Source organism: Leucoraja erinacea, chromosome 2 (genome assembly GCF_028641065.1).
Source record: "Leucoraja erinacea ecotype New England chromosome 2, Leri_hhj_1, whole genome shotgun sequence".
Lineage (NCBI taxonomy): Eukaryota > Metazoa > Chordata > Chondrichthyes > Rajiformes > Rajidae > Leucoraja > Leucoraja erinaceus.
Window position 1 is genome coordinate 42,265,667 of NC_073378.1, and position 15,048 is coordinate 42,280,714.

Sequence of the window (15,048 nt, forward strand, 5' to 3'; positions counted from 1 at the left end):
AGGCAGGAACAGGGGATGATCACATTGAATGGCTGTGCTGGCTCGAAGGGCCGAATGGCATACTCCTGCACCTATTGTCTATATGGTATATGGGAGAAATACAAGGCTGAATTGTTTATTATAATGCATTTTAACATATTTTAATTCATTTCTGACATATGACTACATTAGTAAAGGTTTGAGTAAGTGTTCATGTTGTTTTTTCCAATATATATCCAGCTGTAAGTCCAATCATTTTGTGGTTGTGGATCTTTTGCATTCATTCATCAAATAACTTGAGTATTCTTGGAACATACATTGCATTCAACAATTAATCAAATTATCATTGCATGGATTGCTCAGAAATCTGCAGTTACTTCTATAGCATATTCAAAGTTTGGTTTTACACCTGTCACCAATGTGTCTGTTGGACACTATTTCCTGGACAGCTCAATGGAACCTTATCCTATCAAGTTGCAAACGCGCTCAGTGTTTGTAAAGACTGAGGGAGGTTATTCTCATTTCATGGTGAATTTACCTTTCCTCTTGTTCCTTTTGAGTTAATTCCAGAGATTTGCTGCAATTTTCTGGTTGGGTTGTTGCAATCCACCACTAATTTTTTTTGTCGATTGTCCCTTTGTTCTCGAGCAAGTCGAATGGTCATATTGGACCACCCAAGGGAAACAGCAGGATGGAATATTATGTTCAAACAAACTGCACCACCTCTGCCATGAAACCAAATATAAAAGCAAGGAGAACCTGAGCCACTTGCAGCTGTCTAATCATTGTTGTTACATTTTGAAATTGAGCAGTACACATTGATTCATGGGACTTCCAGCACGCCTCTACTTTCTGCTACTGTGAGCGAGGTATAGATCGATCAATCATTAAGTGGCAGGAATCTTTGCTCATGTATTTGTGTGAGCTGAATGACAAGGTCAGCATTTACTGTCCATATCTAATTGCCCCTGGGCAGAGGCTAAAGTCACAAGTTAGCCAGCGTATGGAAAGCAGATTTCCTTCTGTGACGGGTGTTAGGGAACTAGGTGTTAGTTTCATGGTTACTGTGAAAGATCAAACTTTTTTATTCCAGGTTAATTTAATTACCTGGATTTAGGTTATTCAGCTGTCATGGTGGTATTTGAACTAATCTCCAAATGAATTTCCAGGACTGTGGTCACTCATATTCTAATTTTTTTTTCATATTCTAATTTAATCACTATGTTTCTGAATCATTTAATCACTTGCATCTGAATTCACACAGTATTTACAAAAACACCTTGAAATATCACTCCCACTGAGTCTCCGTACCTTCTGCTGAAACAAGAATTCATCCTCTGGCATTTTGCAACTTTCCAAAAGCTCAAAAATGTCATTTAATCAGCATTACTGGCAATTTTATGCCTGTTTTCCTCATTTACATCTTCTTCAAACTTATCTGTTGTTCCCATTAGTGCATTTATTCATGCTTTATCAATGCTTTTTCCTTTGATCCTGTCGTCCACTCTTGAAGATTCCCTGTGTTTAAGAGGGAACTGCAGATGCTGGAGAATCGAAGGTTACACAAAAAAGCTGGAGAAACTCAGCGGGTGCAGCAGCATCTATGGAGCGAAGGAAATAGGCAACGTTTCGGGCCAAAACCCTTCTTCAGACGGAAGGGTTTCGGCCCGAAACGTTGCCTATTTCCTTCGCTCCATAGATGCTGCTGCACCCGCTGCGTTTCTCCAGCTTTTTTGTGTAACCTTGAAGATTCCCTTCTCTCTTCCCCTCCAGATTTCTTCTGCATCTTTAGCCTTACCTTTAACTTCTATCAGTGATAGTGAAAAGCCATTGACCTGAATTGACCTACTCACTTTTTTGTGCACAGATGCTGCCCGACTTGCTGAATGTTTTCCCGGACTCCAGAAACTGAATTTTGTAGCACCTACTTAGCAACCAGTAAGCAGCGCATAAACTGGGTTAACCAGGGTTTTTTTTTTTTAACCTAGGGCTAATCATCCCTCTATCTCCACAGATATTACCTTAACCCCTGGTATCATTCAACAGTTTGATTTTAACCTGAAGTAAGATTGCTCTTATGTTCATTGCTATTGGAGTTAGTGCCAATCAATAAATTGAATGGTCAACTCCCCATATAGTGGTCGCAATAGTTCTACTGCCATTTATCTAGCATCAGGTGCACACGTAATTACGTTATTATTTGCCTAAGCCTTTTTCTACTATTGCTGCCATAAATAGGAGCTTCTGGGTGCAAACTACTGTCATTGAATGTCACAGTACAACGGGTATAGATTAATTGAAAGGGGCAGCATGGAAACAAGCCCTTTGGCCTGTCAAGTCCATGCCCAATATCAATCACTTGTTCACACACACTTGTTCAATCAATTAATCACTTTTGCATTCATTCCCTACACACTAAAGGGAATTTACATAGGCCAATTAACCTATAAACCCACCGTGGGAGAAAACTGGAGCAGCTGGAGGAAACCCACATGGTCACGGGGAGGATATGCAAACTCCACAGATAGCTCCCGAGATCAGGATTGAACCCCTGGTCTTTGGCGCTGTGAGACAGCAGCTCTACCAGCCACTGTGCCAAGTATTGATGTACTGAGGAATCAAGTCCAATAAGGACCAGTTGGAACCATGTACATCGCGCTTTAATGTATGTTTCTTCAAACCCAGAATGACTTTTCATGTGGCTTTTTGGAGAAACTCTTGATTTTGTTTTGCAAGGGAACCAAATGCAATTTATCGCAATTATCTGTTTATCTCAATGTTAAATTGAGGATTAACAGTGCCTTATAGAATAAACAAGGTAATCATCACAAACATGGCATGACAGTTGTGGAGATATGACTACACCTTTGATCAAGTTGTAAATATTGTATATTGTTCGTCAATGGAATAAAATGTCAAAGGGCAGTCCAACTGGCTTGCTGATACTCTCACTAATATTCAGGGGATGCCACGAATTCTCAATATTTCCACCTCAAGGGCAGTGGTCTAATTAGACACTGTAGTGGGAATAGTGGGAATTATATAATGTGATATCATTCACTGCTGCTTAGGAAATCCGTTTCAAATTGGCTGTTAACAAAAACACAAAATGAGAATTTCTAGAGTCAACAGAATTATTTTAATATTCTTCAATAAAACAAAACATGACCATTTATTGCTAAAGATATTCTTTACAAATAAAATTACTCTTTTGGAAAATTAGTAATCAATGAAAAGTAATTTTACAATACCTTTGTTCAGCATTGAAAAAAGTAATAAAAGTCATAAAATCAGCATTAAGAAAATAAATCAAAAACATTTTTCAACTGTATTTTTATTTTAGGCCAACTCTCAAATCATAATAAATAAGAGAACTAGTGTCTTTTATGGGCAATAAATTGTTCATTTCTCATGCAATTTAACAACAAGCAGAATTTAAATACACATGAACACTGGCAAACAGTGTAATTTTGACACAAAAGAAAATTATTCTTGGCAATATAATGTAACAACAGATCTGGGTAACATCAGAAATAAGCTGTGTGAATCACTGAATAGATTTAGAATGTACAATCTATTTAGCCACAATTTGATTTTATAATTTATCTTTATACGGCTTCCATTGTGCTACATTTCAAAAAAAGGAAACTCCAGAATTCCAGTAAGTTTTGGAAACCGTACCCAGTGTTTCAGTTGGTGGTTAAAAGCATATTGCAATGCACCACTAAATAAAATGAGGTGAAGCAAACGGTTCTCCCAAACATATCCACCAATTTGTTTTTCACAAGAGATCACTGTAAAAGATAAAGCTTTTAGTCACTGTCACTGGTTAAGGTTGTGGGTGGCTGATGATAAATAAACCTGCAAACTGCACTAGTTTATACAGGGTTTTGTCGATTATTTTTGCTTTACGTGAGGAATTCATGTACTATAACTTACAGGGCAACTAGAGGAATGGGATAGGGGTGGAGTAAAGGGTAGACTTTCCATATAACTTAACTCCCACTTCCCATTATACCTACAACCCAGAGCATGCAATTTTGTGCCAGTTCGGAAAAGCATTTGTCTGAGCACATGTGCCCCACTGACAATATTCTCTGACAAGAATAAATCCAACCAGCAATTAAGGTTTCTCTAACTATGCACACCATATTGGAATTAATTATTCTTGATGGACATTATTTGTGGTGGGTCCTTAGGTGACAAAAGACAAAACACCCAAATACATGAACTACATTGTTGGGTTCTGCAAAATGATTCTCAAGGTGAAAAACTGCCTTGAAGACATTCCTTCACAAAGATTATTCTGGAGAACACACCACTCTTGAAGGGAGTAAATATTTTGAGCTTTCAGTTTGTGCGCTTGATTCAAATGCTTCAATTTGGGACTAAATCTGGTTTCAGTGAGCTGCCACTATTTAAAAGCTGACACAGGTTCTACAGCGGTGGAGGTGGTATGGGGGAATGGGGCAGGGCAAATATTTCATTTGCTATCCTTACCTCCAATTACATTTTTTGCAAATCCGAGTGATCTCCTGTGTTGAGCCAGAAAATTCCAGCCAGCACCATTTTATCCTTGAGCAGGGAAGTGATATACGTTATGGAGTGGGCTGGTTAAATGCCCAGGATGTATACCGGTACCAAAGAACTAATCTTCTTACGTTCACTGAAAATCTTTAACCTTTGGAGAAATACATTCTGTTTTGGAATGTTTCTTCTATCCATTTTTGGCCTCTGGAATCCCATTGGTATCTACAGTTTTGGCTGATATCAGCCAGGAGTCCTGCTCCACTGCAGTTTTAGTGGCACAAACCAGACCCAGATTTTCAGGTCCCAAACCTGCACATTACTCCTTATGCATCATTATTTAAAAGTATTGTGGATTTACATCTCCAGGATGATATAAATAAACAATTCCTTTAAACACAGTCAAATTGACAGCATGTTATCCTTTTCCTTGGATAATCTTTTGATTAGCAACGAAGGACAGTGACTTGGACCTTTATCAATAGTAATTAGTAGAATAAAATTAAGGTCTAGTTTCTTAAGGACTTTATGGACACTACATTCCAGTTAGCAGCAATTGTGTACAGATTTCAAAAGCAGTACAGCTTATAATATATGGAATTGTGTTTGGTCTTGGATTTTCTAGAACTAATTCAAGGAGGGTGACCGGTCTGTATTCCACATGAGCTCGATATAGGGCCATTTTGTTTGCAAACAGCGCTTGATGGGAGTGTCATCAGTTCGCACCATTGGATCCTCAAAGCCCATAACAACAGCAGTTCCCTCGACGTACATCACCTTTTGAAGAAGGAACATGTTACTTCAATAGCCCTACAAGCTGAAGTGTTTGGTCAAATATATATGTGTTTTAAATTTACTACATTTAAAAAAAAGAATGCAATTGATTTATATTTTTGGGCAATAGTTAAAACATGTCATAAACTCATAACTTTCCCACGTGAAATAAATATTACATTCATGAGTAGAAGGACGTCCACATATACAAAAAATAGCCATTCATCATGAACCCTTTTAATGCTAAGCACAGCTGTGTAAGGTATACTTAATCCTTTGACCTTGTGTACAAAGCTAATGAAATGAAAGCGATCACGAGGATTCCAAACTAAGAGGCGAGTTTTTTCAGCTTCCAAGCTAAGACGCTGATAAATGCTAAAAGGTAATTGTGGCCTGTTTTCCTTTCGGCGGAGTCCTAATTATTCACAGTGGTTGGTAACGGTTTGTTTAAGGTAATGAAGAAGTGTTTAATCAACCTATTTTTCCTTTAGTGGAGAATGTACCGTGACCTCCTTTGGAGGTGTTTGCGACACTGAACCACTTTACTAATATTCCACTTAAATTATTGTTGGTATAGGTGTTTAAATGTTTCCAGAAGTAAAACTTATAACTACACAAAACTTCTTATTCTGCTCAATTAAAGACTGTATGGCCGCTCTTTCAACAAGACCACACCAATATCAAGGACCATTTGACCTCCTGTTGTGCTCTATGATTCTACCAGCAATAATATGGCTGTCAGAATCTTTGTTCTTGTCATTTGGATAACAGTAGCACAATTCATTGCTAATGCAGTGAAACAACTTCATAGCCTTTATAATAATGCGTTTGTTATATTTGTTGATCAATATAGACGATAAAACCAAATATAGCTTTACATAACTTATGTGACTACATATTCGAACCAATGGCTTCCAAAGTGAAAGCAATTATAGTTACTGAAGGCAGACACAAGGAATTGCAAATGCAAGTTTACAAAAAAGACATATAGTGCTAGAATAATTCAGTGGGTCAGGTAGCATTTCTGGAGAACATGGATGTTACATTTTAGGTTCGGACCCTTCAGGCTGATTGTGATAGGTGGGGAGAGAGCTGGAAGGGGTGGGGCAGGACAAAATCTGGCAAGCGGTAGGTGGATACAAGTGAGCGTGGGGATTTGAGTGTGAGGCAAGGATAGGAGGTGAGAATTGTGAAGGTGAGACAGAACTTCACATGCACCTCCTCTAACCTCAACTACTGTATTCGGTGTTCCTGATGTAGTCTCCTTTACACCGACGAGACCAAGCGAGGCTAGAATCATACAGCGTGGAAACAGTCCCTTCACGCCAACTTGCCCACGCCTACCAACATGCCCATTTACACCGGCCTGCTTGGCCCATATCTCTCTAAACCTGTCCTATCCGTGTATCTGTCTAAATGTTTCTTAAATGTTGCGATAGTACTTGCCTCAACTACCTCTTCCGGCAGCCCGTTCTGTACACCTACTAGTCTTTATGTAAAAAAGGTTACCCCTCAGGTTCCTATTAAATCTTTCCCCCCTTAAACCTATGTGCTCAGGTTCTCGATTCTCCTACTCTGGGCAAAAGACTGTGTATTTTTTCTTTAGACTTTAGCGATAAGAGTACAGAAACATAACCTTCAGCCCAGTGAGTCCTCACTGACCAATGATCAACCCGTGCACAAACACTATCCTACACACTGGGGACAATTTACAGAAACCAATTAACCTATAAATCTGGACGTCTTTGGAGTGTGGGAGGAAACTGGAACACCCGGAGAAAACCCACCAGATCACAGGGAGAAAGTACAAACAGGATCGAACCCATGTCTCTGGCGCTGTAAGGTAGCAACTATACCGCTGCTTCACTATGACTATTAGGCCACAAGGTAACTAATTGTTTTGCCGACTACATGCTGCGTTTGCCAATGCTTGCTGGATCTCCGGGTTGCTAACCATTTTAACTCTCCTTCCTATTTCCACATTGACCTTTCTCTCATGGACCGCCTCCATTGTCATAGTAGGGCCACACACAAACTGGAAGAATAGTAAGATTAAACGAGAACTTACCAGTTTGAAGTTTGATCTTTATTTTATGAAGAGTAACGTTGAGGGATTAAGTGAAGACCCCGCCAGTACGCATGCGTGTCATTCTTCAAAGCAGCGGTGTGAAATCACAGACAACAGTTATTGAACTGAACATAGTAAGAGAACCATAATACCAGTTGACCTTTATGATAGAGGGCTGGGAGCGGAGGGCACGTATTCCCTCAACGTTACTCCTCATAAAATAAAGATCAAACTTCAAACTGGTAGGTTCTCGTTTAATCTTACTATTTTACTTCGGAGTCACGTGAGTGACGTGAAGATTTTAAAGCTCTGTGATTTCATGCCGTGGAAACGAGTCCAGGCATCATACATTACATCAGTAGGCCAATTATGAGTGAACATTAATATTGCATTCAGACATGACATTGATATAGACATGTTGATGCTATTAATGAATAGTGCAATAGTAACCTCCCTCAACCGGGAGGAAACATACCTAACATAGAGTTGGCAAATACCCCCGATCTGGCAATGTTTGATCTGAATATTTGGACAGATCAATAGTTTGACCATCCTGCAGCCGCTAGGATGTGGTCCATAACCCTGCTGCTGAGGTATAGCGGTCCTGGTGGAGTGAGACTCAAAATGTCAATGTTCACTCCTGTATATGCCAGACCCATTTAATCCTCTGGAGAAGGTTTGCAGTGATTCCTTCTAATGCGGTTTATGTAACTAACAATATAGCTAGACAGAGTCCATAAGGCTCTTAGGGACCTTGACATACTGGTGTAGATGCGTGATTACACGCAACCCAAGGTCCATGGGATATGCAACATCTAGTTTGGTCTTATGTCCCTGTCTACTCTGCTTGACTAATCATGAACAAAACATGTTTATTATAGCCCACAGATATGATCATCCTATCCAGTGCAGCAATGACTGGACCCGTAGCGCTGTACTCAGCACCATGGCATAACCACTAGTAAGTGAGTTTGACCAAGGACAGGGATGTTGTTGGTGCCCATCGGCGAAGTGACGTAGCACAATGTTAACAACCCATATCTCTGCGTCCCTAGACTTGGGAGGTTTTAAGTTGACGATACCCTTCATAATCTAGATGTCAGAGGGTGAGACCGGACAGAGTGGTTTATGTTCCCCGCAGCAAAATGATGAGGAGGTACTTCAGGCGCAGTAAAAGGAATATTAACTTAATGTTATAATCCCATAAAACTGAATTTCAAGATGTCAGTCATCCGTGCCAAGTTAAACGTAAAGAAACATAAACAATACTTCACATCTCCTATGAGGAATGCTGCTATTTGATGCTTTTCCTGCAATCTGCAGTGAGCACTCCCAATGCTTTAGGTTGGACAACCCGAGCCGCAGGAACGGTCTCTCAGAGTCTGTAAGTCAATGAATTGATTATATCATGCAGAGGATGGTTTCAACATCACAACTGAACCAGCATCTTTGTGTCCAGAAATAACCATGTAAGGTTTTATGCTCATTCCCCACATCAGCGGGAACCATGGGTAAATAACCCAGGCAGGCACTACGAAAAAGCCGGAAGCTGGAATTTTGCATGACCCGTCCTATGAAGCCAAATGGAGGTAGACATAAAAGACCATTCCTCCCTTGTGTAGCAAGAATGCACCCTTCGCCACTGATATGCCTCGTATTTTTTGCAACTGGTGATTGAGCCTGGATGCAAGCATCTCGATCGTTCGTGTTCCATCAATCCAATGTCATTAAATACCTTGTGATCGCACATTCATTCTGTGTTGTCATTGATTTGCATGATAATACACCAGTGCTAAATGCGGATACTTTGATTTGATTGTACCTTAGTGATTAACATATTCCACCACCAAAGTGTATCACCTAGGATTTGTGCATGCAGATTATGCATATTCACACAACTTTAATGCACAGAATGCACCTGGTGTCCATTGGCAGTTGATACCATGACTGAACAATTGATAACTCGTGCTAATCCCATCTGCCTCCGTAACTAGAGATGGTATTAGTAAATTTCCCATCTTTGAGCAATAGCATCAGTTTGTGAATGACTGAAGATTTACGGATGAAAGGTTTAGTGGAGCAACGCTGAATACTGTTCGTCCACCATTGTGACTTTGATAGTTTCAGCTGGGAATAGCAGATGTCTAATCTTTTGTCTCAGAGCCGAATCCCAGACAAATAAATGGATTGATTGTATTCCAATAATCAATGGATTCAGTTGGTATCAGCTTAATTTAAATTTAACTGGACGGGTTAGAACCCCAATTTATCAAATATAGCTATGTGGCTGATAAGGCTAATTTAGTAAAATTCAGTATGTTCAATATCATCCAGATTGGCCATAACACTTATTTGTTAGCTCTGTGCAATCAAAACACTGATTGTAGTGATTCGGTAAATAATCTGGAAACTGAAGTTAACCCATTTTGCAACGCTCCTGAGTGTATCATTGCCTCATCCAGTTAAATTTTAAATATCTCTGAACCTTGTGAGCGGAAATGATCTCATGGAAGTTATTCAGAAATGTCTATACTGCACTTGCGGGTTGAGGCTGTTGACAATAATCAGTCCACATCTCCCATAATTGTGAGCCTGCCTTGAAAGGCTACTCCAACCATGCCTGTTGTGCAGTATAAACTAATCTTATGTTATCCCTAACCAGGATAAATATTCAAACCAGTGTAAATATTACCAACTTGTATCCGTGACAGGAGACATCATCGATGTGGCTCCCTACCTTCACACCGCCGGATGGGGAACTTCCAGGAGTTGCCTCAATCAGCTTCATCCTTCCACATCCGAATGGGAGGACTTATGCAACCCGATCTAGGAGCTGCCTCAACCATGTGTGCATGATTTTGCACTTCTGCTCCTGGGAGGTAGAGGAGCTCGAGTACGGGGTTGGCGCATCTTCCAGGAAGGTCGTTCTGGGCTGTGGCCTAAAAAGACCTTTGTCCTGGTTGTACGGCCTTCAAGCTTTCACCAGTTTCAGTGTATCGTGGTTTGCTGGTGGGTGCTGCTGCTGGAGATGTGAGGTCTTGCGTGATGATGTGGCCTTCATGAGCCCAATGGCCCTTGTCGAGCTTCTTGACTTGTTTCATCAGGTTGCCCAAATGGCAGTATCCCCCTGATAGCTGTTCACCGCAGGGGCACTGAGCGAAATACAGTTCCCTGGTGCTGGGTATTTGGTAGTTGTTATTCACAGCCTTCTCCTGCTGCTGGTTGTGTTGTTCCTGCACCCCGAGCACACTTGTGGTATCTTCAGCCAAACCCCTGTCTTCAGAGTCAGCCCAGAAGTGACTCCTAATGCTCCCCTGTCGAGGGAGATGCATTATGCAGCCCTCGATAAGGTGCTGCCATGGGCGTCCTAGGACCCCATGGTGACTAGACCATGGTGCTCCCCCCCCCCCCCCCCCCCCTTGAGCCGGGTATCCCTGCAGTAACTGCAGCCGGGATAACCCCGCGGTCCCTATAAAAGGGATAGCCGCGATTTGCAAATTCAGGGGGGGGGGGTGGGTGGTATCCTGCTCTGGGTGCCACCAGCACCAATATGAAGCCACTGGTTTTACTGCCAGCGGCTCGGAAGGCGACTTACCGCCCCCCCGCTCACTGCATTCCGCAGTCTTCCGAGTGGGTTCTCCAGGTGTCGCCAGCACCAATATGAAACCACTGGTTTTACTGCCAGTGGCTCGGAAAGCGAATCCACCGCTGCCCGCTCTCCGACTGGGGTTCCCCCTTTGTCCCGACTTTGCCCCGGACTTCTAAGTGGAGGTTCCTGCAAGAAGATGAAAAACCTGAAAAAGTTTTTTTTTAAAACTTACCTCAGGTCTGCTGCTGGCAGGAGAATCACGTTTACCCTGCCAGTCGTAATGCAATGCGATAGACGATATGACACGCATGTGTACTGGCGGGGTCTTCATGTAGTCACTCACGTGACTCCAAAGTAAAATAGCACTTATTATTCTGCATGGGAGCTTAAAACCGAATGAACATTTAAAATTTTTTTTTTTAATTAGAAGTACAATAATGTGGTACCTTGTAGATACCTAATATATATTGACATGTTACATTTTATGTACAACTTCTTTTTTAATTTTTTTTATAGCAGTAAAAGAAAGAAAAGAAAGAGAATAGTAGAAAAATAGAGAAGTGTGTGATACCGAACAGTGAGAAGAAGGAAAGAAGAAAAGAGAGAAAATAGAGAGAGAAAAAGAAGAGATAGAAAACAGGAGATTGAAGGAGAAATAGCTATTTATTATTCTTGACCACCCTTCACCCGATCCTGAAACAGTTAATTTCTACAGTTATGTTGCACCATATGCTTGTAAGAAGTCGATAAATGGAGACCAAATCATTAAGAATTGATCTGCTTTGTCTGTTAGGAGGAGTCGCATTTCTTCAAGATGTGAGGTTTCCGACATGTTTGAAATCCACATTTTCAACGTTGGTATGGATGTATTTTTCCAAAATTTAAGTATACATTTTTTTGCCAGTATTAAACCATAATTAAGGAAAGATTTTTGAAACATATTCAGTTTATTCCCATCTTCCATTGATCCGAATATAATCATTTCAATGCTAGGGTCAAGTTTTATCTTAAATCATTTTGTACAAATTTCAAAGATTTCGCTCCAAAATTTATGAAGTTTTATGCAAGAGACAAAAGAGTGTGTTATAGTGGCGTTTTGAGATAAACATTTGTCACAAATGGGGGAAGTATTTGGATAGAATTTATTCAATCTAGTTTTCGAGTAATATAATCTATGTAGAATTTTAAATTGAATTAAGTTATGTCTTACGTTAATCGAACATTTATGTATACATATCAAATGTTTTTCTCATGATTCTTTCGGGATTTTTATCAGTAGTTCTCATTCCCAATCTTCTCTAAGTGCTTCTGTCGATGGTAATTCTATATTTAAAATACTATTATATAAATATGATATTAATTTCCTTGAGTCAGCCTTAATGTTCATTGCTTCTTCCAATGAATCTAGAGTTAAATTTGGTATCCTTGAATATATTTTTTCAGGAAGTCACGGATCTGAAGGTATTTAAAATATTGGTTATTTTTCAGCTTGTATTTTAATTGTAATTGTTGAAATGATAACAGGTTTCCCATTTCATACATATCGCCAATCCTTTTAATTCCCATTCTTTCCCAATGACTATATGTTTTGTTTAAATGAGGGGTTATTAACTATCGGAGTTAAAAGTGATAGGTTTCTTAATTTTAAAGTTAATTTTATTTGTTTCCAAATTCGTATTGCATTATGGATAATTAGATTCTTCTTATATATTGTGCTGTTCAATTTTATCGTGGAGAAGAGGATCGCTCCTATATTAAAAGAACAGTCCTCTTTCTCCATTCTTATCCATTCTGTCTGTTGGGAAGAACTGTCCAACCAGTAGATTATATTTTTAATATGCACTGCTCAGTAGTAGTACAGAAAATTCGGAAGTGAAAGTCCCCCAGCATGTTTGGGTTGACACAGGTGTTTTCTTTGAATTCTATGTGATCTATAGTCCCAGATAAGTTTGTAATATTAGAGTCTAGTTTTTTTAAAGACATTTTTTGGTATGTATAATGGTATTGACTGAAATAGGTATAATATTTGTGGTAAAAGGATCATTTTTATAGCATTTATTCTACTTTTAGATTTTACTGTGACCTTCAAAGCCCTACACCACCTTGCTCCCCAATACCTCTCTGACCTGCTGCTACCATACACTCCTTCCCGGTCACTTCGTTCCTCCTCAGCTGCAATTTTAACTGTCCCCACATTTAAACTCAGCACCAGGGGTGCCAGAGCCTTCAGTGGCTCTCTGCCCCACGTCTCTGGAACACTCTCCCACCTCCCATCCGTCACCTGGACACTATCGATCAATTCAAATCACAACTCAAAACACACCTGTTTAGATTAGCATACCCGACATAACTTCCACCATGTTCACCCTGATTTTAATGACTTAAAATGTTTTGTGTATTTTTTTTGTTTTTTTTGTTTTTAATCAACTTGATTTTAATATTGATAAATGTATTGTGATTTTATGTCCTGTAAGGTGTCCTTGGGTGTCCAGAAAGGCGCCAGCAAATAAAATGCATTATTATTATTATCATTACTTATTAAGGACAGTGGCAGTGTTTTCCAGAATTTAATCAGCACGTTCAATTTAGTTAATAACGGCATGAAGTTAGCATTTAATAATGATTTATATTTTCTAGTAATTTAGATACCCAAGTACTTGAATTTTTCTGTTGCAATTTTAAAGGGGAATTTTAATAGGTGTCTCGATTCTTTAACGTCATGATTTCACTTTTGTTCCAATTTATTCTATATCCTGAAAAATAACCAAATTCCTCTATTAAATTTAATACATTTGGTATACTAGTTTGCGAGTTTGTAATGTATAAAAGTATATCGTCTGCGTATAGGGAAATATTATTATTTGAGTCTTTGGTATTATATCCCCGAATATTCGGATGAATTCTTATACTTTCTGCTAAAGGCTCTATCACAAGGGCAAATAGCAGGGGTGATAATGCACATCCCTGTCTATTGCCCCTTGATAATTGAAATTTTGACGATAACATGTTATTGGTTAGTATTCTTGACGTCGGCTTGTCATATAATAATTTTACCCATAAAATAAAATTCTCTCCCATATTAAATTTTTGCAGTACTTTATACAAATAATGCCATTCTACTTGATCAAACGCTTTCTCTGCTTCCAAAGAGACAATTGATGCATCTTCTTCCGTTTTATGTGAGTACATTATATTAAACAAGCTTCTCAGATTATTGAATGAGTATCTTTTGGGTATAAACCCCGTTTGATCTGGGTTTATTAATTTGCTAATATATTTACTCAATCTTCTCGCAAAAGTCATTTTTCTGACTTTATTGTTTCTTCTATATTTTCTTCAAGTGCTAATCTCTATATGAACCTAGTTCCTTTGTTCTAGAGGTCAAGTTTTGGAAGGTTTTTTCTAAAAAGTTTGTAATTTTTTATGTCATCTGTTTCTGGTTTGGATGTATACAAATTTTGATAAAATTGAGCAAATCTTTTGTTAATATCTTTAGGTAATGTTAATAATTTGTCTTTCTCTGATTTAATTTTAGTAATTGTATTTTCCTTTTCTGGTATTTTCAGTTGACCTGCTAGAAGTTTATGTGGTTTATCACCGAATTCAAAGTTTTCCTGTCTTGTAATTTGGTAATCTGAGCTCTTAGTTCCTCTTGTTCTGAGAGGTCAAGTTTTGCCGATAAAAAAGTTCTGTTGTTTTTGGAGTTTAAATTTCAAAAATAATCTTCTGTTATCTTAGGTAATGTTATAATTCGTTTATTTAATTTTAGTGGTTGGATCTTTTATGGCACCGAATTCAAAGTTTTCCTGTTTTGTAATTTGGAATAATCTTAGTACTCTTGCCGATAAAATTCTGTTTAGTTTAAATTTCAATAATGTTATCTTATTATGTTTATCTGTGGTTGGATCTTTGGCATTATCTAACTCTAAATGTCTAATTTCTTGTTCTAAATTCAATTGTTCTGTATTGTTTTTTTTATTTTGGAAAGTTTGATATGAAATTATAACTCCTCTGATAAATGCCTTGAAAGTTTCCCATAATAAGGAAGGTGAAATAACTGGTGTATCATTAGTCTAAAAAAAAAAAATTCATTTGTTGTTTTAAATATGTA

At 38.7% G+C, this 15,048-nt stretch overlaps 1 protein-coding gene across 1 annotated transcript in view; it reads right to left on the reverse strand.

Moving 5' to 3' along the window:
* Positions 1 to 3,298: 3,298 nt before the first annotated feature.
* Positions 3,299 to 15,048, reverse strand: part of mindy3 (MINDY lysine 48 deubiquitinase 3) — a 118,465-nt gene continuing 106,715 nt past the window's right edge. The window contains exon 15 of the mRNA XM_055655784.1: positions 3,299 to 5,283. Within this exon, the coding sequence (XP_055511759.1) occupies positions 5,134 to 5,283 (150 nt within the window). The 3' untranslated portion in view covers positions 3,299 to 5,133. The remainder of the gene's footprint in view (positions 5,284 to 15,048) is intronic.